Source organism: Achroia grisella, unplaced genomic scaffold (genome assembly GCF_030625045.1).
Source record: "Achroia grisella isolate CSIRO2021 unplaced genomic scaffold, CSIRO_AGI_Agris_v1 utg2786, whole genome shotgun sequence".
NCBI lineage: Eukaryota > Metazoa > Arthropoda > Insecta > Lepidoptera > Pyralidae > Achroia > Achroia grisella.
In genome coordinates, this window is record NW_026712766.1 from 2,536,321 (window position 1) to 2,562,592 (window position 26,272).

The window sequence follows — 26,272 nt, forward strand, 5'->3', positions numbered from 1 at the left end:
ACAATTTGGACGGATGACAGCTGTTTTATAGTTTGGCAAACATACCACAACCTTACATATTAAAATATTCATTATTAAAGCTATATTTCTTTTAACAACACTAATTATCTAATACTATTTATTCTACAACTAAATAAGATTCATTATTAAACAAATATTGCTAAAAAAATTGCGAAAGAAAAAGAATCGTAAGAAGAAAACAGACGAAACGCATAGAAGATGAAGATGATGAAAGAAAGAAGTTTGATATAGATATTTTTGTTGTAATAATAAACAATATAGATATCAGTAAAGAACGCGAGACGAAAAATTTTTTTTGTCGAAATGTAATCATTAGTTACATTTATTTTTATAATAATAAATAATATAGATATCAGTAAATGTAGAAAATATCAACATAATTATTTTACTGAGATTTGTCGATTGAAATATATAACAATATACAGACAGACCATAAGAGGCATGTATATAGTTACAATTTAGATGCTGTAGCAACAGCATAGCTGCGAATTACCAAATTGACTTAGAAAACTAGAAATAAACACTATACCAAGCCGTATGGCTAACATGGTATTCACATCTTATGGGAATACCCATAACAGTGGAATATCAATAAATAGGCATCCCTGTTAGAGCAGGAGGGTGTACCATTCCATTATCATCCATTAAAAATTAGTTTGTTATTATGATTATCCATTCAAAAAATTAATTTTGATGGTAAACCCAGTGGTTCCTAAAAACTATGCTGGTGTCAAAATATAAGCTGTTGGTTCGCTTACGGTTTTAATATATTTTAAACTTTATTCCGTTGAAATAAGGATCTTTCACATTCGATCAGAATTTGAGAAAATATCAAAGTCGAAACAATTTAAGTTTTTAGTAAATGCAACGTATAAGTAGAATTGAGTTTGTTTGTCTCTTTTAAAGACTTAATGATGTAGAATCACATTTGAAAAGAGTGTTTCCAGTCAGTTATTCTTGACTCTAATTAAATTGCTAACTGACGGTAGATGTGATTAATCATTCAATACAAACACATTGTGTTTGTAATAGATCTACATGAGTAAAGATATTTTTAATCTGTTGTTTAATGTATATTAAGTAACACACTACACGATTACATCACGGAACGGGACACGTCGACATCTGGACCAAGAGTAACCTAAACCTGAGGGTGACACGCAGCAGGAAGAGAGTCACAACGCGAGCTTCAATACGTATATGCCTCGAGTGGACAGCATGTAGGGGGTACATGCTGTCCACTTTTATGAAGGAAGACTACTGGCCGAAAGGACTGGTGTACCGGCACTATCGTGCCATAGTGAGTATGGTGACCATAAAGACGTTATTAATATTTTATTATTTTCTATATATGTTACTTCTTAAGGTACATATAATATGAGTCGATATTGTTATATAAATAATATTAATTTGCCTGAAGTAAATAAATTAAAATACTTCTGAATAGGTTTGTCAAAGAATATAAAGCTCTATAACAATGGTGGTAGATCCATTTTGAAGTCACTACAACATTATATGACCATGATTGATCTATAATTATAAATACCGACTGTTCAATCAACTCGACCGTCCGGCGGTAGAACGGTAAGTGTGACCGTTGTGCCCGAGTGTTTGATCAGCGCCACCACTTCCGGATGAGGCAGGTTCCTGATCGGTATCCGGTTGATGGCCACGATGGTGTCTCCGACGTGTAGGAGGCCACATCGGGATGCTGGCGAGTTGGGGATCAACTGACCTGTGAATTGAAACAAAAAAATAGTGTGAAAAAAATACAAGAATAGAAAATCATTTATTCAACTAAACTTACATTGTAGCACTTTTGAATAGTCATCACATTTTTTTTAATCTACCGCTCATTCGGAAAGCTGTCTCATCATAAGAAGAACGAGTAAGAAACTTGCGTGTTGCTCTTTTAAATAATTTTATTGTTACTTTACATTTTAAGTTGAAGTATGTGAATACAAACTATCAATTAGCACTAATTCAATTAAATACTCAAATTGAAAAAATATTCAATATACAACCAACTGGTTAAACAAATAAATAAGAATAATAACAATCTGATTATAGCCATAAGGCATGACAGATAGGATAAAAAAAAAGACTTACCGATGGTGCTGGTAGCCTTGTTGGTGGAGGAGATGACGACGAATCCGAAGCCTTCGCCCTCTGTTCTGGTGACGGTGACGTCATATGGCACGGGCGCCCATCCTCCCACTGCACCATCGTATTGTACGCCGTACCTACATGTTTAAATGTTATTTTACGAAATATAAATTCTATTTATTAACATTTCGAATGTCTGTCGTCTGTCGCAGCGAGTGAAGAGGCAATATGCGCGCGCCAGTTGTATTTTTTCAAATGCGTTTCAATCTTATTTTGTTTTAAATAAGGATAAAAAAATAAGACGTTTTTGTCAAATCTGTGACGTTTCAATCTTATTTTGTTTTAAATAAGGATAGTCAAATTGTTGTTTTAATCAATAGCAGTAGTCTAACGGTTTTGCAGGCGATATAATCTGTGCTTACATAATCATCAAAACGTTCAACAGGGCGGAATCATAATGATGAATGTAATATAATAACACTATATACTTATAAGCATTGATTATAATAATAAACGAGTCTGAATACACTCAAATGTCGTACATATCATTTGCCTAACAAGCACCACCCTTATATAGCAACCCTACCAGGATCAGTTGTCTAGTACTCATAACACAAGCTCTAGCTACCTTGGGTCTAGATAGCGCTGTGTGAGTTATCTTGAGATTATTATTATTATATTTAGTTTTGCAATGAAATGATAACCATACTGCGTGTTTGGTTTGTCTACACTAATATTTCTTTCGTAAGTATGACTGTTTGTAATAAACTGAGAGGTTTATCTAATATATAAAATTCTCGTATCACAATGTTAGTTAATATACTTCTCCGAAACGACATGATCGATTTTTCTGAAATTTTATTTGCATATTCTGTAGATCTGAGAATCGGCTACTATTTATTTTTCATACCCCTAAGTGATAAGGATGTCTATTAACATTTGTTTTTTATTTTAGGACATATTTTTATTTTTTATAATGTGTTATTAAAAATACATTTAACCCTAAATTTTCAGTCTTCTATCACCAATTACAGGATTTTCATTTATTTATTATATTACGCTAGTAAGTTACAAGCCCAGGTTATCTGTAAGAGATTGCTTTGAGATAAGGTCGCCATTTGTTTAGCACATATCTTTTGTAATTATTTTTCAGTCCGTAATAAATAGTATTATTATTATTATTATTATTAAATTTCGCTTAAAAATTATGTTAGTATTATTCTAATTGGTTTACAAATAAAAAAGTTACGAAGATACAAAGTCGCGGCTTATTACAGTATGTAATTGGTGATAGAAGAGTTTTTAAACTTACATCCAATAAAACAATATTACCTAGGACATGTATTTTAATTATTTGCACAATAATAGTAGAGAATCAAGCAAACGAAAACGGACCCTATTGTAAAGAACATATGGTCCTCGAGCGTTGAGTCGAGAATTTAAAATTTTATTTTTTATTGAATAGTTGTATAGTGACCCGGTACCAATGACAACTGTTTTATTATTTTAATTATATGTATATATATAAACTTACATGGGTCCATGTGGGGGCGGGTACATCGGCGCGGGGTGCAGTATGTTGTATGCAGCTGGAGCCATTTGGTGCATCGATGGGTCCGCCCTGAAATTATATTAATGATAAACAAGGACAATTCATACAGCGCCATCTGGTACCAAGCTAAGAACTTATGTTATTGGTACTATAAATCTGACAGATATAATTATATTCTTTTTTTTTGTAAGTCCATACATGATATATATTGTCAATACTCAGACCGATACATACACTTATATTCATGAATTCAAATGTTTACACCATGCGAGAAATCGAACTCTGCTTAGCTGGGAACTAGATGGCGCTGTTTGAATGATCTTGATTTGTTGTTATTATTTATATATTATTACAAGTCAACTGCCATGTGGTTGAATTAAAGTAACACCGTAACACGTAGTTAATGTAAATAACATAGTATAAATTATACTCCAGTAAAAATTTATATTTAAAAATGTTAGCAGTAGTATAATATAAAGTTCCGTTTTTTTTGGTGCTGACTAGATTCGAACTCACGACTTGAGTAAAAAGTACTTACGTAAGTAGAGGTTGATGGGGATGTGGCGCCACCACAGTGGGGAGTCCCATTGGTTGTATATCGGCGCGATTGTGTCTAACGCCGAGTGTTACCTGTTTAATACATGAGAGGTTTAAAATTAAACTGTTCTGTTTATTGTAACTGTTACTTTTTCAAGAAAGTTAAAGTTTGTTAAGATAGGAGATATTCGGTGTTTCAGGTGTTCATAGACAATAGTATATGTGTATTGGGAGAACTGCATGCTCGGTATACAAAAAACACACATGTCTACTGCCGGTCCGTGGTCGAGTGTATAGTGAAGGTGCGAGGCGCCGCCCAGCGGCCGTCCGTCCACCGACGTCAGCAGGTCGCGAGTGTGTAGTGTGTAGTGTGTAGTGTGTAGTGTGTAGTGTGTAGTGTGGGTGTAGTACGCACGTGTCCGCGGGCGGCGGCGCGCGCGACGCAGGCGACGGCGCGCGCGTGCGAGGCGCCGCCCAGCGGCCGCCCGCGACGTCAGCAGGTGGCGTGTAGTGTGTAGTGTGTAGTGTGTAGTAGTACGCACGTGTGTAGTGTGTAGTGCGCGCGCGCGCACGCGTCCGGCGCGCGCGACGCAGCAGGTGGCGAGTGTGTAGTGTGGCGCGCGCGTGCGAGGCGCCTCCCAGCGGCCGCCCGTCCACCGACGTCAGCAGGTCGCGAGTGTGTAGTGTGTAGTGTGTAGTGTGTAGTGTGTAGTGTGGGTGTAGTACGCACGTGTCCGCGGGCGGCGGCGCGCGCGACGCAGGCGACGGCGCGTGCGTGCGAGGCGCCGCCCAGCGGCCGCCCGTCCACCGACGTCAGCAGGTGGCGAGTGTGTAGTGTGTAGTGTGTAGTGTGTAGTGTGTAGTGTGGGTGTAGTACGCACGTGTCCGCGGGCGGCGGCGCGCGCGACGCAGGCGACGGCGCGTGCGTGCGAGGCGCCGCCCAGCGGCCGCCCGTCCACCGACGCACGTGTCCGCGGGCGGCGGCGCGCGCGACGCAGGCGACGGCGCGGGCGTGCGAGGCGCCGCCCAGCGGCCGCCCGTCCACCGACGTCAGCAGGTCGCGAGTGTGTAGTGTGTAGTGTGTAGTGTGTAGTGTGGGTGTAGTACGCACGTGTCCGCGGCGCGCGCGGCGCGCGCGACGCAGGCGACCGACGCGCGCGCGCGTGTCCGCGGGCGGCGGCGCGCGCGACGCAGGCGACGGCGCGTGCGTGCGTGGCGCCGCCCAGCGGCCGCCCGTCCACCGACGTCAGCAGGTCGCGAGTGTGTAGTGTGTAGTGTGTAGTGTGTAGTGTGGGTGTAGTACGCACGTGTCCGCGGGCGGCGGCGCGCGCGACGCAGGCGACGGCGCGCGCGTGCGAGGCGCCGCCCAGCGGCCGCCCGTCCACCGACGTCAGCAGGTCGCGAGTGTGTAGTGTGTAGTGTGTAGTGTGTAGTGTGTAGTGTGGGTGTAGTACGCACGTGTCCGCGGGCGGCGGCGCGCGCGACGCAGGCGACGGCGCGCGCGTGCGAGGCGCCGCCCAGCGGCCGCCCGTCCACCGACGTCAGCAGGTCGCGAGTGTGTAGTGTGTAGTGTGTAGTGTGTAGTGTGGGTGTAGTACGCACGTGTCCGCGGGCGGCGGCGCGCGCGACGCAGGCGACGGCGCGCGCGTGCGAGGCTCCGCCCAGCGGCCGCCCGTCCACCGACGTCAGCAGGTCGCGAGTGTGTAGTGTGTAGTGTGTAGTGTGTAGTGTGGGTGTAGTACGCACGTGTCCGCGGGCGGCGGCGCGCGCGACGCAGGCGACGGCGCGCGCGTGCGAGGCGCCGCCCAGCGGCCGCCCGTCCACCGACGTCAGCAGGTCGCGAGTGTGTAGTGTGTAGTGTGTAGTGTGTAGTGTGGGTGTAGTACGCACGTGTCCGCGGGCGGCGGCGCGCGCGACGCAGGCGACGGCGCGCGCGTGCGAGGCGCCGCCCAGCGGCCGCCCGTCCACCGACGTCAGCAGGTGGCGAGTGTGTAGTGTGTAGTGTGTAGTGTGCAGTGTGTAGTGTGGGTGTAGTACGCACGTGTCCGCGGGCGGCGGCGCGCGCGACGCAGGCGACGGCGCGCGCGTGCGAGGCGCCGCCCAGCGGCCGCCCGTCCACCGACGTCAGCAGATCTCCTGCACGCAGTAACCCTGCCGCCGGACCGCCTGCGAACACCCGACGTATTCATATTACTCGCACATACATACCTACACCTGTTTCCCAATTTCCATCTGACTTTTGTATAAATATTCTCTGGATATTTAATCTATTTTAAACAAAAAGCATACTACGAAAAGAAAATTGCTTTTTGTTATTTCGACATAGACATATAATACTACGGTACCTAACCAGCTAATTAAAAAATCTAAGGGTATAAACACACATAAAATTAACATAATATAAACCATTTTATTTAAGCGTGGTACGCACCTGGCACGACGTATCCGACGGCGACCCTGGAGCCGTCCTCGGTGCCGCCGACGATCCTAAACCCGAACCCTGCGGCGCCGCGCGCCAGCCGCACCACTACGTCGGCGTTCGGGTCCGCCGCCTCGGGGTATTGCTGCACACAAATTATATAATAACGTTTATATACAAAAAAAAAAAAATTAAGACCGTCATAAGTAGTATAATAGTAATAAAAGTCGTCATAATAGTAATAAAAGTTTTTATTTACATAAGGAATGCTTCACCCCAATAGGCCACCTGAGTAAATAGCTGGGAAAAGGGCCCCCGAGGCCCCAATCCTTACACAAAAAATATAAGAAAAAGGCATAATGTATTTGAAGGAAGAAGATCCGCTCACCATTGCATCACCTCACTAACGTGACGGTAATCAACCTTAAGCAGTAGCTGGGCAAAGAGACCCCGAGGCCCCTGTATCACACAATGTCGGGATGAAGGTTTTCAAATTGTCTCTCTTTAGTATACAAACAAACATAGATATTTTTTTATATTATCGAACGTAATGAACGCCTGTCATTCTAGTTAAGGACACGGATGCTTAATTATTTACTAGTTTCATTTGAATTTTATTAAAATCCAATCAATTATTTTTTCCGCACAGTAATCAAAGTCATCCAGTACAGATTACAAAGACCAATCATTTAAAATAAATATAAATACTGTATAACTAACCTGCTGGTAGTTGGCAACGTAGAGTGGCGCAGGATGAGGGAGTGGCTCGGGTTCGTAGCACGCCGGGGAATGCATACGGCGCGACGGAGACGTTGACCGCAACCTAATACAATAACAACATTTCAGGATACACATAGTGCCATCTTGTCCCAAGTTAAGCAGGGATTCTATTATGGGTACAAGACTACTGATAGAAAACAAAGAAACACTATAATAAATACATACATATAATACGTAGATAAACATCCAGAACGGTACAAACAATGATACTCATGAATACAAATATTTGTAGCGTGAGAGGAATCAAACCGATCGGTTATATAGGATATGATATATAGGATATACAGGAAGGACTAACTTTTGTCTATAGAGATAAAATAAACAGAACATGAATATAGCAAATGTAGTACAAAATAATATTATACCATTGTTATAGAAAGTAAATTAAACGTGAAACGTTTATTTGCAAGGGATGTGATGTGCATAATAGTTGTGGAATCTGTACATATAACCTGGGATCGGTATACATAAGTAACTTACAAGATACGCCTTACAACATAAAGCCAGCTGAATAGAATAAGAAAATAATATAGATATAATAAATTAAAAATAATTAAGCAAAATAAGTGGCAAATAATATCAATTGCTTATATAACATATGTACGTTTTCCTAATTTTGTAAAATTTTTCATTAATGTCCTGATCGTATTAGTTATAGCGTGACATTATATAGAGTTATAGCTTTTATCCTTGCTTCATAAATGGGTCATCCACCATCAACAATAAATAATTGTTCAATTCGAAGCCGTAGTATGAGAGAGTTTTGAAATTGATCTGAGTAGCTGAGGGCTACCTCCTATTACATCAGCTACTGATGTAATAGGGAGTAACTTAGGCTACTTTTATTTTAGAAAAAATCTATTATTTTAGAAAAATAAGCTTATATTCCACGCGGACGAAGTCGCGGGAACAGCTAGTGTAAAATATAATTAGTCAAATTTCTATACTGTCGTCCGTATTTGTCTGTCGTATTTGTCTCTAGTCAATTGTTCTGTCTGTCCTAGTCAGGTCTTATAAGCGGCCAGCAAGCACACCTGTCAAAGAGGCCGCAACACTGAATATTATTTGAAAAGAATACGAGCTGAGTTTCCTGTCATTTCCTCTCATCTCGAAATTATTCCGAACTGACGGTAGATTTCACAATCATTAGAGTCTGTAACAGTCATACATAAATAAAGATATTTTGAATTTGAAAAATTTGAATTTTGATATAGAAAATTATAAACTTACCTTAGCGGTGATCCTTTGATCCTGCTATTGGAGGAATTATTGGACGGAGATTGACTTTGGAGCCGCGCGGAGGGCGAGTTGGCCAGCAGTTGGTCTGTCGTAGTGCTGTTATTTGAAGGTGAATGGCTTCGAAGGTGGCCTGGAGCATTATGTATAGAATCTTTTTATATAATATACGAGAAAGTTTGTGAGTATGGATAGATGTTTGATACTCTTTTACGCAAAATCTAAACGGATTTTGATAAAACTTTACAGTAATACAGCTTATACACCAGAATAATATATACCGCGGACACAGCTAGTTAACTTCATAATAAGTGATTGCTCAATGCGGAGTCATAATAAATGGATTCTATCATACTAGTTGTTCTAGATTTCGTCTGCATATTTGAAACGATAAATAGCCTATTTATGTCCTAACGACTAATACATTTTACTTTAAAAAATACTTATTTTAATAAAAAAAAAACAATTCAACTTTATATTTACGATGTAGCAGGTAACAGCTAGTCTACAATAAAAAAAATTGTAAACCTGTATGGTTGTGAGAATCGCCAGGAGCATTGCGAAGTGCGGCGTGAGAGTTGCCCAGAGCGACCGCCGGGGACTGAACACGACCTTCCTCTTGGAAACCTGCGTGGGTAGGTTAGTATAAAATTAATATTTCTAATAAATAACTCTCACAGCGCAATTTAGTCCCAAGCTAAGCAGAGCTGGTGTGATGGGTACTAGACAATTGATATAATAATAATGTTTGTTTTAGAATTACAAGCAACTGAAAAACTTGCTTTCATAAAAAGAAGGATATCGTTAGCTTTTTTGTATGAATAATTTAATACAGTATAATTATTTGAAAAAATATTCAAGACTTTGGAATTAGAATTAATATTAAGAATGAAAAAAACACCTTTATAATTACTGTAACAATAGAGCAAGCTAAGTAGAGAATGTAAATATTTACGATTAAATTACGATTGAAAATATTGCTATCATGCTTGGGTGAGGTGAGATGCAGGGTCTTTGAATAGAGATAGAAAGAATACTGAAGAAAACCTACATCATAATTTTATGGACACACTCTACTTAAGAGAGTTGTCGTGAAGATACACAGATAAACTCACCACCATTATCACTGCTATCTGCAACACTTGCATTACTCCTACAGTATGCAGCATTCATATCAACATGCACTGTCGGTGTTGGCACTTCCCCCCAATTCCCATTCCACCTCTCCGGGTTTCCATCCCAACCCACACTGTTCACCCCTTCATCCCACTTCTGTCCATTTACGTCCCACTTCTGTCCATTTACATCCCACTTTTGTCCATTCTCGTCCCAAGTTTGGGTATTCTCAGCCCAGTTTCGAATATTGTTGGAGTTATCAACCCAGGTTTCTCGTTCAGGTTGGCACCATTGGTTGTCATTCTGTGGTTCGGTCCATGGGGTAACTACAGGAAGGGTCAGTCGACCCCCTGGGGTGCTACTGCGCCGTCGTCGGTCGATAAGACTCTCCCGTTCTCGTCCTTTATGTTCTGGAACTGCGTATGTAGCTTCGACTGGAATATAAAAATATTTATTTATATAGAACCATTTGGGGTCTGCCTGTCATATTTTATATCACTACCGTAGGAGTAGTCATACATATAGATGCCAGTTTTTCTCAACTCAAGTAGCTAGTATGATGAACTGGCAAGATTCATTTTAACTGGTAGATTTATTTTTGTTATAATTGTTTTTTTTAATTACTTTCAGTTTTTAAAAAAATAACATAGTGTTCAGGTAATGTCTAACATATTTAAACTAGCTAAAGCTTGTGTTATGTTGATGCTATTACATTATTATATTTGATGCTGTTATATTAATGCCTTACGATGATGTTAGATAACTGATACAAATATATTGATTTTTTCGTAAATACATATATTATATACATAGAAAACGTCCAGACTGACACAAACAATCATACTCATTAGCACAAATGTTTGTATCGTGCAAGGAATCGAACCCGCAACCATCACAAGTAAGGCGTGTTAAACCGTCACCTACTCGACCACTAAGGGTGTGCGTAAATAAAATAATTGTTCATACCAGAGTCCATGCCGTTCATCATATCACGCATGCTGTCTTGTTGTAGTCCAGATCTCAGTTGTTCAGCGGTTGGTGTTTTACTTCTGCCCAATTGGTTGTTATTTGCGGGCGCTGTAAAAGAAATTAATATTATAAAACCTGAAATGGATCATTCAATGCAAGAAAATCTTCAAATATATTGTTAAAATCTTTTTAAAATATGTTTTTTTTTTATTAAACAATTATTTTAAAAAATAGCAACAATGGTGTAGCATTGTACTTCCCAGCCGAGGGAGAACTGTAAATTCTCCGCTACTTGTTCAAATTATTAGTAAAGTTAAAAAACAACAAATTGAAGTTTTTTGTTTATTGATAACAAATTAAAGTATTTTTGTGGTTTGTTTTCTATATATTTTTAGTATTTCTCTTTGGACTCCTTAATAAGTTTTGTGAGTATTAAATTATTACAACAAAAATGGAAAAAATAACTTTCTTCGTTCTTGACTAAAAGTGCAAATATGTGCATAGAATGTAGAGAGTGTGCATAGAATGTAGAGAGTTGAGTGTAGAGTGCAGGGTGTAGAGTAAAGAGTGTAGCTGCAGAGTGTACAGTGTAGAATGTAGTATAAAGCGCAACATGAGATGTTGAGAGCATCATGCATGGTGTAAAGTGCAGAGTGCAAGATGTAGAGGGTAGCATATATGTTGTAGAGTGCAGAGTGTACAGTGTAGTGTGTGTAGTGTGTGTAGTGTGTGTAGTGTGTGCAGGGTGGGGGTGCGGTTACAGTGGTCGCGGTGCAGCCTGGTGGCGGAGCGCGCGCGGGGCGGGGGGCGGCGCCACACGCGCAGCGACGTCTCCTGCAGCGGGGGACACTCCTTCAGCACCTGCACACACCGCGCACACACGCATATCATTCACAGAACCAATTATACACCGGGACACTTATCTTACAGTTACGAGAAAAACAGGGACTATATGTTGTATAAAATAGGGGTATAAAACTTACTTATTATATAGAATTAAATCTAAATTAAATCAATAAGGTTGTCCGGTATGCATGAGTATTCAAAATCTTTACCATCATGAAATTAGGGATTCATAGGTCATTGCCTATCATGGTAACAGTTTGCCATCAGATAGATCGTTTGCTTGTTTGCTACCATCATAGTATAAAAGTAACTAACTTGTACTACACGCTGGTGCGGCGAGTGTCTCACGTCAGTATCACCGATCTGCAGTAAGAGATCACCTTCCCGTAGTCCTGCACAGCGACTACGATCCAATACCTGTCAAGATAATAAATATCATATTATTCATTACACTACCTGTGCCCATTGTTTCACCCGCGTGAAAATTATAGCCTACTAGCTTTTACTCGCGGCTTCGCTTGCGTTAATTTATCCTCTTAGGGGTGGAATTTATCAAAATCCATATTCTTACAGATACACCTACGTATATTGTCAAAATGTCCAATTTATTCGCTTGCTAAAGTCTCAGCCCGATTGTTTAAAATTGACAAAGTTTCATCATCATCAACTTTCATCCCGGAATTTTATCTCCTTGGCTGGACATAGGATCCCCCAAAATCCACGACAATCGGATGCCTACGTTATAACATCTACCTGCATGCCAAATTTCAGCCCGATCCGTGCAGTGGTTTGGGCTGTGCGTTGATAGATCACTATGTCACTCACGATTGAATTATATATATTTAGATGTATTAGTCTAATGTTGATTTTGTGTGAAAGAGCATGTCGGTCACTCTGGTTCTTCCTTCCATTTAACAACAACCCGAGCATAACACAGATCCATTGCCCAAAAGGACTCTGATATTGTCAAAATGTCCAATTTATTCGCTTGCTACTTAATGATTTCAAAAGTTGTTATACGTAATTATTATTTATTATTTTTATTCTAATATTATATACCCCGTTATATATTTTCTACTTTCATTACTACCACTTCTTCTGTTATCAACACGCCAACCAAACCACAAGTCCAACCATCCATTCATCCATACCCAAAAACTTCGGCGTTTTTAATATTACTAAGATTACATGGGATTCATTAATATATTCGTGATTGTAATAAATATGTGCCTTTAAGATTATTTGTAATTTACTTTCTTATAGTAGATATATACTAAATTCGCCTTGATTAAGCGTATTGGCCAAAGAAAGTACCGCGATTCTTTGGCTGCCTTTTATGCTTTTTTTTTCGGACTACTCTAATGCTATATATGATACGTTAGGGGCGAGTGCAGATGGCACTCCAAACCCGCGGAAGGACTTATGGAGCGGCTAAAGGCCAACTCCTGCCTGACGGATACGACTTTAGTCTGAGGGCACCACTAGGGGTTCGAACCTCGGCTCAGGCCGTCGTAATTTCGATCCCCGTTTGAATTGGATGGGGGATCGATCGGAGGGGTCCCTTTTATGCAAATGGATTGGAAACACAAGTTGACATTTATATTAAGTTGTAAATATCGCTAATAACAGCAATACGGATATCATGTTGTCATCTAACACCCTTAATACATCACTTATGCGTATCCATACTGGAGGATTAAGATACAATGTCTCTTATCTTGTGTCACTACCTAATCTGCACCCTACAACTGAAACACAGCTTACAAAGCAAGCTGCTTGGCGGCTGAAACAGGTATTAACGTAGACGAAATGTTAGTCTTGTTCTGGTATACAGGCGGTCCTCGTACTTACGGCATGGTAGGTTTTAGAAATAGGCGACGTAAGTCGAGACATATTTTTCATATGTTTACATGTAAAACTCAAGGGTTAGGATCCACATGGACTCAAAATAAAAAAAAAACTGCATTTATAACAAGGATATACATACTTTATTATCAAAAGTAAGTTCGACGACGTAAATCAAAACGACAAGTCGATGACCTGTATTCAATATTAACTATTCCATAATCTGGTGGCATAAATAAATAAAATGTTAAATACGTTAGACTGAAGTACCCTATGCGGACGACTCATTACATGTCTATTTTCGATAAAGAATGGCGTACCTTCTTGACCTTCTGTCCATGCACACTGTCGGCGATGGTGAACCCGAACCCAGCCGCGCCGCGCCGCAGCCGCACGCGCAGCTCCCGGCCGCCCGGGCCCAGCCCCGCCGCCGGCCCCGCGCCCGCGCCCGCCCCGCACCCCGCGCCCGCCCCGCCCTCCTGCGACTCCGCGTCCGCCGCGGGGCCCACTCCGTTATGTGAACCGTGATCTGTAATCACAACCACGATATACGTGACGAGAACTAGCAAGAAACGAAACTGGCACATTTTATTATTATTCAGTTTTAAATATTACATAGAAATTCTATGTAATATTTAAAACTATTATGTTGTATATATTAAAGATATACTTGTTTAACATATTTAAAATGTAACATTTCGACGACGTCAGTGGTCTACCGGTCTTGCAAGCCGCTTTACGACTGATGGTCGCGAGTTCGATTCCTCGCACGGTACAAACATTTGTATTCATGAGTATAATTGTTTGTATCGGTTTGGGTGTTTTATGTATGATATGTATTTACAAAAAAATATCTATGTATATGTATCAGTTATCTAGTAACCATAACACAAGCTTTAGCTAGCTTAACTTGGGTCTAGATGGCGCTGTAGGAATTGTCCTGATATTATTATTATTACGACAGTGACTAATATTACATTACATTATATTAAGACCAATTTGCTACTACAGCATATAAAATACAATTCTGTTCTTGTGAATTCCCACAGACTACATAAAATTAAATCTGTTCCCATAATATTAGTACAGACTAAAAAAGTCTACTTACCATCAGCTAGGGAGAGAAGGTGATCAGCGGAGGAGCACCGTGGCGGGGCGACCACGGACTGTGTGGTGGGCAGCTCGTCCAAGTCGAACGATCTGGACATGAGCCGCCGCTGGCCCGCGCTTTGTCCGGACTGTCCGTTGTCCGGCTCGTCCTCTCCGGGACTGGCTTCCACATGATTCGGTGAATCCAGGTTGAATCTATAATCATTGGGGGAAGGGGATTGTTAGTAACGTGGACTAACCCTATTGCTAGCAATGTACCATGTCAGGTTGCCTTCCAGGCGGTTTCTTCTGGTAACCATCGTGATAAATATCTGGTGAACTTACCATCGAACTGATGTCCCACCCGCGTAAATCATTAGCACAAGCGGATGAAATATTCCATCATCATTCATTTAAAAAAAAAATATTAATAAATTATAAAGACAGGGCAGTTAACCCATCGTCCACAGGAAACCATCAGGGGACCACCAGATGGAAGGACATAAAAACCATAGCTCCTAAGAATATCCTTCAATTCTTGTTATCTAGGCCTATGCAGCGAACTCTAAAAAAAGGGCGAGCCCAACAGATCTATGTAGATTGCAGTGCTACAGGTTATCTTTATCATAAAGTGATAATCCAAAGCCTTCAATAAAAAAATGGATTGTGTGCTGGGGTACTTAGTAGAAGTGAAATTTAAATAGATACCACTTCTCTTCTCCGTACTTCGCGCGGCTGCCGTTGTTCTCTCTCCGCAGCCAGCCATTCTCTTTCTCTCACAACGCGCTATATCGTCCCCCCACCACGCGACGGTACTTATTTTCTTGATCGATTTTTTTTATAACACAGGGCACAAACGAGTATGGGCCTCACCTGATGGTAAGTGATTACCGCCGCCCATGAGCAACCGCAACACTAGGGAAATTGCAAGTGTGTTGTTGAAATATCCTAATATACGTCTCTACAGAAATTTCGCTTCCAATACATAACAAAGTTACAAACCTGGTCCGTAGCGCCCTAGTGAGCTGCTGCATGGCCACAGCATCGGAAGTAGGCGGTGTGTTGGCATCGACGGCGCGCGTGCTTAACACTCGCGTGTTTGGATCTTCAGAGTCGAACGACAAAGGGTAACCTGAATGTAAAATTTTATAGTAAAATTAATAATACAGTCATTTGGTAGTTTTACCTGGAAAGTTTGTGTACACTTTACACTTTACACTTTTGGTCGTACGCCAAAACTATTGACTTCGTGAAAATAAGGTATATATTGTAGGTAGGAAGATTATTTATAGTTCTAATTTCATTTTTATATAACTGTTTTTATCGTAATATAAGTTTGAAATCGTAATATAAATATTGTTAAAAAAAACTTATAAGCGTCACTTCAGCATTGTATATTTTTATTAATTTACCTCTCATCATTTGATATTCATGAGTATGATTGTTTGTATTATTGGGTGTTTTCTATGTATATTATGGGACACAGTCACCTAGATTCATCAAAATAATAATTGCATTTAATAATGCCCAGTAAGACAAATTCAATATTGTTTACTAAGCACTGCTGTGTCTAAACTGTGTCACCCCACCTTACATTTTCTTATTGTTATTTAGTATATAAGATTAATATTTTTATGTACATATTGTCAGTTTATTATTATCTGTAATATACATCGTCTCGACCAACAACATAGTATCACTCACCCGCAACATATATTATGTATGTAATTACAAAAACATTGTATTTATGTATTTATATCAGTGTTCTTGTACCTATAACACAAGGCCTGCTTGCTTGGGACTAGAAGGCGATCTGTAAATTGTCCTGAGATGTTATTATTATTACATAATTTTAGGCAATATTCAGCTCCCCGTAGTTTCAGTAAAGCAAAAATGTAAATGTTTAGCGTCTATTTTACATAGCATTCCCAAGTAAGATTACGTGAAATCTGACGTAACTCTTGTTAGTAATAAACTGATTAGCTATTACGAATGAGTTGTGAAGCGAGACGAACTCCCATATGGCCTACAGATCGATTTCCGCTCCATGTAACTTCTAATTTATGCGTTACATGGTCTCTGTCATGGATTAGTAGCTCACTGTCTTCGTTTACGAAAGTGAGTGCGGAGTCTATGGTAACCCATCGACTACTACCTATCTATACTATCGTATATAATAATGTTAATTTACTTTTTATTTATTTTAGGCTATTAGGCCCATATTATAAATACCTAATAGATTAACATACATACTAATTAATATATATGCTTTATTGCACTTTTAAATACAAGGTTTGAATATGTGTTACAAATTTTGTTGTTGTTTGCAAAGGACTTATCTCTAAAAGAGATCGCTTCCAATCAACCCAAATCAGTAATATTATATTTTTATAATACTACGATATTGAAATTGTCTGTGTGATCACGGCACTGACGACGGCAATGTGTCACGATAGCGCCGATACACCACTCTTCGGCCAGTAGACCTCCTTCATAAAGGTGGGCAGCATGTTGGTGGGGACGCGGGCCACAAACGCCTTGAAATTCGCGTTCTAGCTTGACTTCAGCCGTGTCACCCTCAATGTTAAGTTACTCTTGGTTCGTATATAATCGACAATGTCCTGTTCCTTAATTAGTTAATACTCATAGTAGTATTAAAATCGCGCATACAGCTATGACGTGCTCGTCAGCCTACTGCGGCTGCACGCCGTGCGATATTCTGCGTCTGTGGCGCATTACGTTTGCGCGGGAAAATAAAAATAACTACAAAATGGCTTCTTCTGCAGATATTCTGTTTAATAGTTATTCTCTTCATTATTAATTATTTTATACTATTTATGTCATCAATTTAAATTTATTATAGTAAAATACCTATACAATAAACCTGAATAAATACAGACCCTAGTAATATACCTAACAAATAATAATAACAAATCAATACAATTCAAACAGCATCATCTAGGCCAAACTAATAAAAAAAAAATGTTATGGCAAATAAAGGTATTATTTTAAACTAGGTTGTTACTCCAGTCAGCTCGTGACCATGGCTAGTGCAACCTAGTCGAAAAGTCGAGAGGTTTGCCATAAAATTATTCATTTGAATAACCCGTTAATAAACAATCTTAATTTGATGTGAAGATACATTGTGTCACGTGGACTGAAATAGTCAAAAGATACATAGATAAATATCACAAAAAATAGGTAGTCGCGGGTAATAGCTATTGATACTATTGCCATATAAAAACCTGTATTACTAATAACCAACTATTTAACAAATTTCGTATTATGTTGCAATCCTAAATTGGATTAGTGATTTAAGACTGAACTAATCACTGATTACATTATCCAATTGTTACAGACAATTTACCTAATTACGCGACTCTAATCATGTGAAAAATTTCAGGTTTTCAGTTACATACTAGCTATGCCTGTGACTTCATCTACGATAATCCATTTAATAGGTGAGAACGGTATTGTTAGTAATATGTACTGATAACCCTATTGCGAGCAATGTACCATATCAGGTTGACCTCCACGTGGTTCCCCTAGAAAACCGTTAGTGCAGGCGGGTGCACCATTTCATTATCATCCATAACAAAATATACATATAAAGGACTCAGACCAGTACAAACAATCATACTGAATTACAATACAAATGTTTGTGTTCTACGAGGAATCGAACCCGCGACCATCGGAAGTATAGCGGTGTGCTGAACCGCTAGACCACAGAGGCCGTCGCTATAAAGGAATATACTCACCGCGTACGAGGTGCAGCGTGACGTCAGTTCCGGGTGCAATGGACTGGAACATCTGCGCCACCTGCGCCTGCGTGAGGCCGCGGACTGCACGCGATCCAACGCCCACCACTACGTCTCCTGGCCGGAGCGCGCCTGCAGAGAACATACCACAAGGGTAGCATTAATGCATACGGCCGGCCTGATATAATAATAATAATATCTTAGGACAATTTCTCACGACGCCGCCTAGTCCCAAGCTAAGCTGAGCTGAGTCTCCATAAGGACTAGACTACTGAAATACTTCGATATTTTTTTGGTAAATACAAAGCACCCAGATCAATACAAACAGTCTTATAAATACAAATGTTTGTACCGTGCTAGGAATCGAATCCGCGACTATCGGATGTAAAACGGTGTGCTATACCTTAACAAATCGAATGTACATTGAAATATCCGTTACTTCGTATGAATTTTTTTTTAGATAATAGAAAGCCTAATCTCTTACATATTATTGAAATTGATGAGACGTAATTCACTGTATGACCTCTTCTTACTAATATTATAAACGTGAAAGTTTGTATGGATGAATAGATATATGGATGGATGCTAGTCTTGCACTCAAAAACTACGGAATCGGTTTTGATGAAACTTTACAGTAACATAGCTTATACATCGGAAGAACACATAGGCTATAAATTTTATGCGGGCACAGCTAGTACCAAAATAAAAAATAATTTATTAAACTTAAGTAATCATAATAAGCATCGTTGCTTTAGTGCTATACTACCTTGAATTACTCTCAAGAGGTAGTGAGATCAAAGCTGGATGTCACAAAAAAAAAATAAAATAAGTTCGTTGGATGATTGATACAATACTAGTATATATTCTCATATAAAATATATATTACCATCTATCCAGGCAGGACTGTGCGGTACGATGCTGCGAATCTGTAGATAGCCTTCCGTCTCGGGTATACCTTCCGCTCCAATTAACGTGAAACCCAAGCCCTGTGAATAATATGTAGAGTTGCACATTAAAGAGATTCACGTGAAACAACCGAGCCGAGTTTTAAACATTTTCATTAAAATAAGATTACATATATGTTATGTATATTAACCAATGTAAAAAACTTCTTTACAAATATAGCAAGTCATATATATATACTAAAATGATTAAAAACTTTATTTATACAGAAATAAAAATATATATACTAGAACAATGAATCTAAAACTTTTAAAGATTTAAAACATATATACATTACGTTAGATGTGATGTAAATGTAATAAGGGCACTATCTAAACTGCAACTATAATTATAGTCTAATAGTGTAAAAAAAATACTGTACACTCAATTTAAATAGAAATTAATGGCCATTTAATTAACAATAATTTTTAGTCCGCAGAAGATTTAATTAAATGCAATTTATGACCTTTCAAAATAATTTAAATCAATAGTCTAGTAGTGTAAAAAAAAATTACGTACTTTCAATTCAAATAGAAATTAATGAATATTTAATTAACAATTAGTTTTAGTCCGCAGAAGATATTTTAATTAAATGCAATCAAATCAAAATATCTTTATTCATGTAAGTCTACAGACTCTTATGATATGTCAAATCTACCGGTCAGGTCCGAATGATTTCGAGACGAGAAGAACTGACAAGAAACTGAGCTCTTATTCTTTTCAAATGCATGTTTATAATAATTATTAAATTAAAATTTGGGAGAATAGAGTGACCATCGCATATGCTATAGCAATTTTGTCACAGGCAAATAGTCCAATTAGTGTTTCTTACTCGAAAACTGATTTTTGACATTTTAGCATAATTAAGATCAGTAAGCCATCTGCATGGGAGATATCAATACATATGACTTTCTCCTTTCTTGAGAGGCAGGACGCTGGGAGAGGGTTCGACTCCTTAGCTGCTCGCATAAGGAAAGATGATGCAAATCGGTTAGTGCGAGCAGGGAAGTCAATTGTATACGATGAAGCCACTCTCTACGTCTTATTGTACGGTGGTGGAAGGGTGCTGGAGGAATTAGGCTATGGAGCTGAGCCCATGGCTAATGCAGCTTATAGTCTACCTTTTTATAAAAAAAAAAAATCAGGTCAGGGGTGAAATAGGAGAGTAAAGTTTATGCAGACGAAATCGTGGGTAATTGCTAGTTTATCATATTAGTTTTAAATATTCAAATACCTGTGTGCTTTTCGTAAGTGTGAGAGTGAATCTATCGCCGCGAAGCTCTCCTGTGGGCGTTGCGCCGTTTGGTTGACTGCTGCCGCCATTTTCTGCAGCTAATTTTTCAGCTAAAAAAATAATCATTATAATCGTTATCATACTATTATTCCAAATTATATTGTAATCATTAGGCCAGCTTGTTTGTGTTGTTGATAGCCTATTTGTACATGGGTCACATAATGCGGAGCAAAAATACAGTCTTCTGCAATTAATCGTACAGGGAAAAATCGAGGGTTGCCGAAGACCAGGCAGACGCCGTACTTCGTGGTTGAAAAACGTCAGGAATGAAAAACGTATACTTTAAGACGAGCACCAGGTCCCTTTTCAGGACCGCCGTAAATAAAGATCTCCATAATTATCGTCAACCTTCGATAGATATGAGGCTATGGGTATTATAGCCTTATGGCATTAGAACCAATAGGAGCGATGAGCAATGAAAAGTAAGGGGAAAAAACAAAGAAATTTTAACATAGAGGAAATTGGGCGAATTTATTTGTTATATGATTTACAATCAGTTTTAAATTAAAAAGTAACTTATTACTTTTCCCTTAAAAGATATTATTAGCGGTGTTGTGGAAAGTCTCTTAAAGTGTCTTATGGAAAGTATATAATATGAATGTGGATGTAAAGGGAGGGGACGCCCTAAGAAAAGATGGATGGATTGTGTGAAAGATGATATGAATAAAAGAAGTGTACGCTCTAATATGACGATCGATAAAGACCAGTAGAAGAGAATGACATACTGCGCCGACCCCAAATAATGGGATAAAGGGAAGGCAATGATGATGAATGATGATGATTAGGAGTGTTGTGGCCTAGTAGTCTATCTTGTACTGCAGACCTGAGCGGTGAGTTTGAATCTGGTCAACACCAAAATCGAGTATGACTTGTCTTGTAGGCATCAATCCAGTTATGGAAACCGGTGATTTATTTAAACTTTATTGATTTTTATAATAGGCGGGCTTAATGCTTAAACCTAGCCACTCTCTAAGTTTGCTGGTAGGTAATGCTATTATTACCAGCCAACTTAGAGAGTGCAGATATACTTGAAGGCGGTTTAATTTACTATATATAGTTATATAATATATATATATATATATATATATATATATATATATATATATATTGATTTACGTCATATAAGCGAGCTTTAGTTTAGTTTCCCAATATGCCCACTTCGGAAGATTGCATACATATACACACTAGTTACTAATATATACGCACTAATTACAAAGAAAACTTAATGTATGCTATGTACCAATTGTGTATTGCTGTAGCACACACATGCAGGTTTACCCTTTATTGAATTGTTATATTGTAGGTACTTGTCATTTGATGTTATAATTAAGCTATCTTATCTATCTTAATTTTACATAAATTATCTACTGCCATCCTATGAAAATCCAGCAAATTACAAGTAAATATGTGTAGATCTGGAAATCGACTAACTACACCGTTGCGTAGACTCAATGCCAGAGAAATGGCCTGTTTGGTCAGCTCTGTATATACTTATACTACATACAAACATATTATGAGCATCCATACATATATACGGTTATCATTAGGTACTCGTTTATAGTATAAAAAAGAGTATGTCTAGAACCATTAAAACATTTCAATGAAGTGCCTTGGGAACCTTTGTGCTTCAAAATGTTTGTATACATGTCTGATATAATTATTTCCTCTCTGTTTGCCATTTACCTATCAATCTTTCACGGTAGTTAGTCATTATGTATGAATAATTCTAACAATTATCTTCATTCACCACGACTTTTACTTAGTTGATTGCTATCATTTGCATGCGAATCTCGGAATGGTAGACCTATTTGCATATTTGTAGTGAGAACCCAGTATTGTTAAATCAATGTGACCATCGAGAAATAGCAATAAATTTTAGATATAGTACATATGTATACTTTTGCGTACTTTTTTTTTTACTACGACGGTGGCAAACAAACATATGGCTTATCTCATGGTAAAGGGTTACAGTAGCTTATGAACGCCTGAAACACCAGGTGTGTCACGTGCGCGTTGTCGACCTTTAAACCTTAATATACATAACAATCCTCTTGAAAAACCCTATGCTATAGTCACTTGTTATATTGTTATATATACATACTTATTGTCTCGCCTGTCTCTCATTAGGGTAGGCAGAGACTAAGGAACGCTAAATGAAATATATGACTCCTTTCCTCCAGGTTGTGACTACTTCAGATTTTTTTTTAATAATGGTATACTCATGCCTCTCCAGTCAAATTTGTTGCTAGCATCATTTCTTTTATAGATAATTAAATGAATGTTATATCCCTTTTTTGTATGTCAGTTTTGACTTTTGTTTCAAGCTCTCTTGGGAATTGTATATATTTTTTAATAATCTCTCCAGTCACAAGGTCTACATTATTAGATAAAGATAAAGAATAGTACTGGGTTGTCACTACAAAGAATACAGTATTTTCAATGTAACTTACCCCTCAACCTCCTGGCCTGAAGCACTGGGTTTTCATACTGTGTTCTTCTATTTATATGGTCCACATAGTAAGAGCCATATCTTTCATCCGTGACACGCTCCCATCCATATGGTAGTTCATCCTCACCACATTCACCCAGGGAATGTTTCCTTACTCTCGCTAACCGAGGGTCCAACCAGTGAGAGGTGCCAGTGTTGTGGCTGGAAATAAAAAATGCATTACTTTTGAATTTCAAGTCAATGACCAATCAGCACCGATTTCAGAGAGGATGTTCCAACTGTGAATTAGCCTGCAATGAAACTTTTACTACATCTGTTCATAGTTTTCCACAGATTACAAGATAGACAACTGAACTGAATGGTAGGGAAATAATATTATTACAAACACTTGACGATCATAAGCGGCTAATATGTTCTACATTAATAAATTATTATGATTTTATTTGATTCAATAGAGAACAAAAGCAAATCAACTTGGAAAATAGTACTCATTAATTAAACCAGATTGGTACCTCAGAAAGACATACATTCTTGGTAGTTCATAAATAACTTTATATTATAACTTATTGCATTACATAAAATGTACATAACAATATTTTTTCAATAATTTTTCTATACAGAGATAAATGCACAAATGTTTATTTTGTATTTTTTTATTTATTTTTACAATAAATAAATGCCCTAAAAAATCATGCTACAATTAAGTATGGAATAAAGCGAACATTATATAATCTATTACAATGTAACATACATTTACTTATCAATGAAATACTTTACAAACAGTACAACACTATTTTCACAAGTTTCACTTTTTGCATGTGTTAATTTAATTTACCTTACCTTTTCGCTTTCTTTGAATTACATAAAGATACAAGACCTTTGAAAAACCACATTGTTCACAATTTAAAATATATAAATAAATAAATAAAAATATTTTTATATACTAAAAGAAGTAAATTAATTATATCTTAATACAAGTTTGTATAAACTTCGAAGGATAAGTCCAACACACTATATAATATGAAACTTGTTTTTTTAAACTCTTTTATTTTTTTAAATCTGTAATGATATATTATATAACTAGATATATTATCTGTGTACTATATTTCAAGAGATTAGAATCTTCACTAAACCTGACCAGGTTGAGTTTATAAGAACAATGTAATATTTTTAGTATACCAACATTAAATATTTACTTTGAATGTGTTTGGATAATCAAAAAATACTGGCCTGTGTTTTATCATGTGTGAGTACATGAAAAAGTCATGTATAGTTATAGAAAATAAACAAATTTTTAATTTTCTGACATGTTTATGTTACAGGCAAATTTATTAATTTATAATGTTGTGAGGTATAGGTGAAAACAGATAACCTGATTCAAAATGGGTACAGCAGTACTAGATATGTGATATTCACAAACATTCAAACTTATATAGCCTTTATTCTGATAGTAAAGTTAATTTTATTGTTGTTTATTACTATTTCAGTGCCTCGGTTTGTCAGCTTGTGCTAAGAGATAGGCCTTCTCTAATAGACTCCACATTCCTCTGTCTAACACATTTATATAAGATAGTTAAGACAAATAGTCTTAAATCAGTATCAATAATTAATTATATCATTAAAATATATATTGTATTTATCATTCTGTTTATATTTTGTTGCTTTTTATTTATCATTTATTATATTTGCACCACCAACATTTACTCTCTGCACCACCAATGGTCGACTGGTAGAAAATGCCGCATGGTGTTAAGTCCGCCAAATGTACTTTACTATATTTTGTATATTGTGTGCATTGAAGTTAAATAAATAAATAAATAAATAAAATAATTAAGAGTATTTAAATTTACTTACTCAATGAAATATGTTTCCCCTGATGGTGTAAATGCTTTTTCCCACATTGGTGGCAATGGTCCTAAATTGTATTCATTTTCATTTTCTCTCTTATGATTTGGATCTCCCACTCTCACACCTATAACAGACCCTCCAACAGTGCCTGCAGTACCGGAGCTATGTGTTGAAATACCAGCAGAAGATAATCTGTCTGAATCCATTGAATTTTGGGCCATTTTATTCACTCATTTTAAATACAAAATACTGGCACTCTCCAATACATCGGCAAATTTCTTGGTTTGAAAATTTAAATAAAGAACACCTCTTCACAGGACACTACAGTCACAACACCAATTTTTTTTCTAAAATTCTCAAGCACAGTCATCAGTACGGAATTTTCACAAAAACAAAACAATATCTTCTTGCCAGTGACCACGTATGAGTCATTTTCGGGTCTGATGACTGTTTCGATGGGTTCGATTTATTTACCTGCTCAAAATGAGCGAGCATGTAGGTAAAGATAAACACAATTCTTTATTTTCCCGTTCAATCATGTCAAAATCATATTATAACAACAAATAATTCATAACACTAACACTGGTTGCATTGATGTAATGCACTCGATTGCAGGTGCATCGTAACGAAGCTAAATACAAGCATTTATTAAGCGCAAACCACACAGTAATCTATGATTTTAACGTCAACAATAACGGTAAATTGATAACGTGAATACTATTTCTTTGTAAATGTCTGATTTGAATGAAGTTTACTTTCTCACAAACAGGTGAACAGCACAGCACAAATAACGCCAAACTTTTTGAAAGTGGGTGCAACAAGTGGAATGGAAGCACTGAGTTACAAACTACAGCTGTTTGTTTGAACTTATGTGATTAATTAATTCTACAGGTCGTTGCTTTATACACGGAGTAATTTTAGTTCATAAAGTTTTGTTTTTATTATCGTGCATTATTTATTAATAATTAAATAATCTTTAATTGATGTTTGACAAAGATGAATTAATTATTATTATTATGGTTAACATGTTTATTTAGTTTCATTCATTCATTCATTCAATTATTATTTTTAATTATTTACTTCGAGATCAAGAGTTCAATAAAAATCGGAGAAAAAACGGTAAAAGAGAAAAGTTAATAATTTTTTAATTGATTTAATGTATTATTATATCTTTTATAAAAAGAAAATTCAAACTAACCCACAGTGTTGCCAAATACAATGTAAATACGAGAAATGTGATAAACTTATAAAACGGTAGATATTTGTAGCAATGAAATAAAAATGTAAAAATAAATCGTCAGATGAAAGACTATTTTAATAAATAATAGTTTACTGCAGTAAAAAAATGCAATTAGACTTTTTTAACGAATTTTTCGTTTTGTGAATTTTAACATCCTTCATTATGAAGATTTACGTAAGATTTGTTGCGTAATTGTTATCATTATTAAAACATTGTAATCTATAA

At 37.7% G+C, this 26,272-nt stretch overlaps 1 protein-coding gene across 1 annotated transcript; it reads right to left on the reverse strand.

Annotated features, from left to right (window-relative positions):
• Nucleotides 1-1,320: 1,320 nt before the first annotated feature.
• On the reverse strand, nt 1,321-25,711 carry LOC131843109 (membrane-associated guanylate kinase, WW and PDZ domain-containing protein 2-like). Its single transcript, XM_059191707.1, has 21 exons — nt 24,814-25,711; nt 22,961-23,160; nt 20,451-20,560; nt 19,161-19,260; nt 18,275-18,406; nt 15,519-15,648; nt 14,543-14,732; nt 13,748-13,912; nt 11,898-11,999; nt 11,498-11,597; nt 10,734-10,844; nt 9,767-10,201; nt 9,180-9,278; nt 8,646-8,784; nt 7,356-7,458; nt 6,648-6,780; nt 6,258-6,382; nt 4,218-4,309; nt 3,662-3,748; nt 2,131-2,264; nt 1,321-1,756 (listed from the first exon to the last, which is right to left on the reverse strand). Exons 1-21 carry the CDS (start codon nt 25,026-25,028, stop codon nt 1,575-1,577), a joined length of 3,084 nt encoding a protein of 1,027 aa, XP_059047690.1. The 5' UTR covers nt 25,029-25,711; the 3' UTR covers nt 1,321-1,574.
• Between the last annotated feature and the right edge of the window lie 561 nt (nt 25,712-26,272).

Bases quoted from the DNA above. Each gene is read 5' to 3' on its own strand.
- LOC131843109 (XM_059191707.1), bottom strand. From the start codon at position 25,028: ATGGCCCAAAATTCAATGGATTCAGACAGATTATCTTCTGCTGGTATT. The intron at 20,561-22,960 runs GTAAGTTACATT...TTATTTTTTTAG, and splicing joins TCAGGCCAGGAGGTTGAGGG to CTGAAAAATTAGCTGCAGAA. The intron at 13,913-14,542 runs GCTGATGGTAAG...GCGGACGCGGAG, and splicing joins CTGATCACCTTCTCTCCCTA to TCGCAGGAGGGCGGGGCGGG.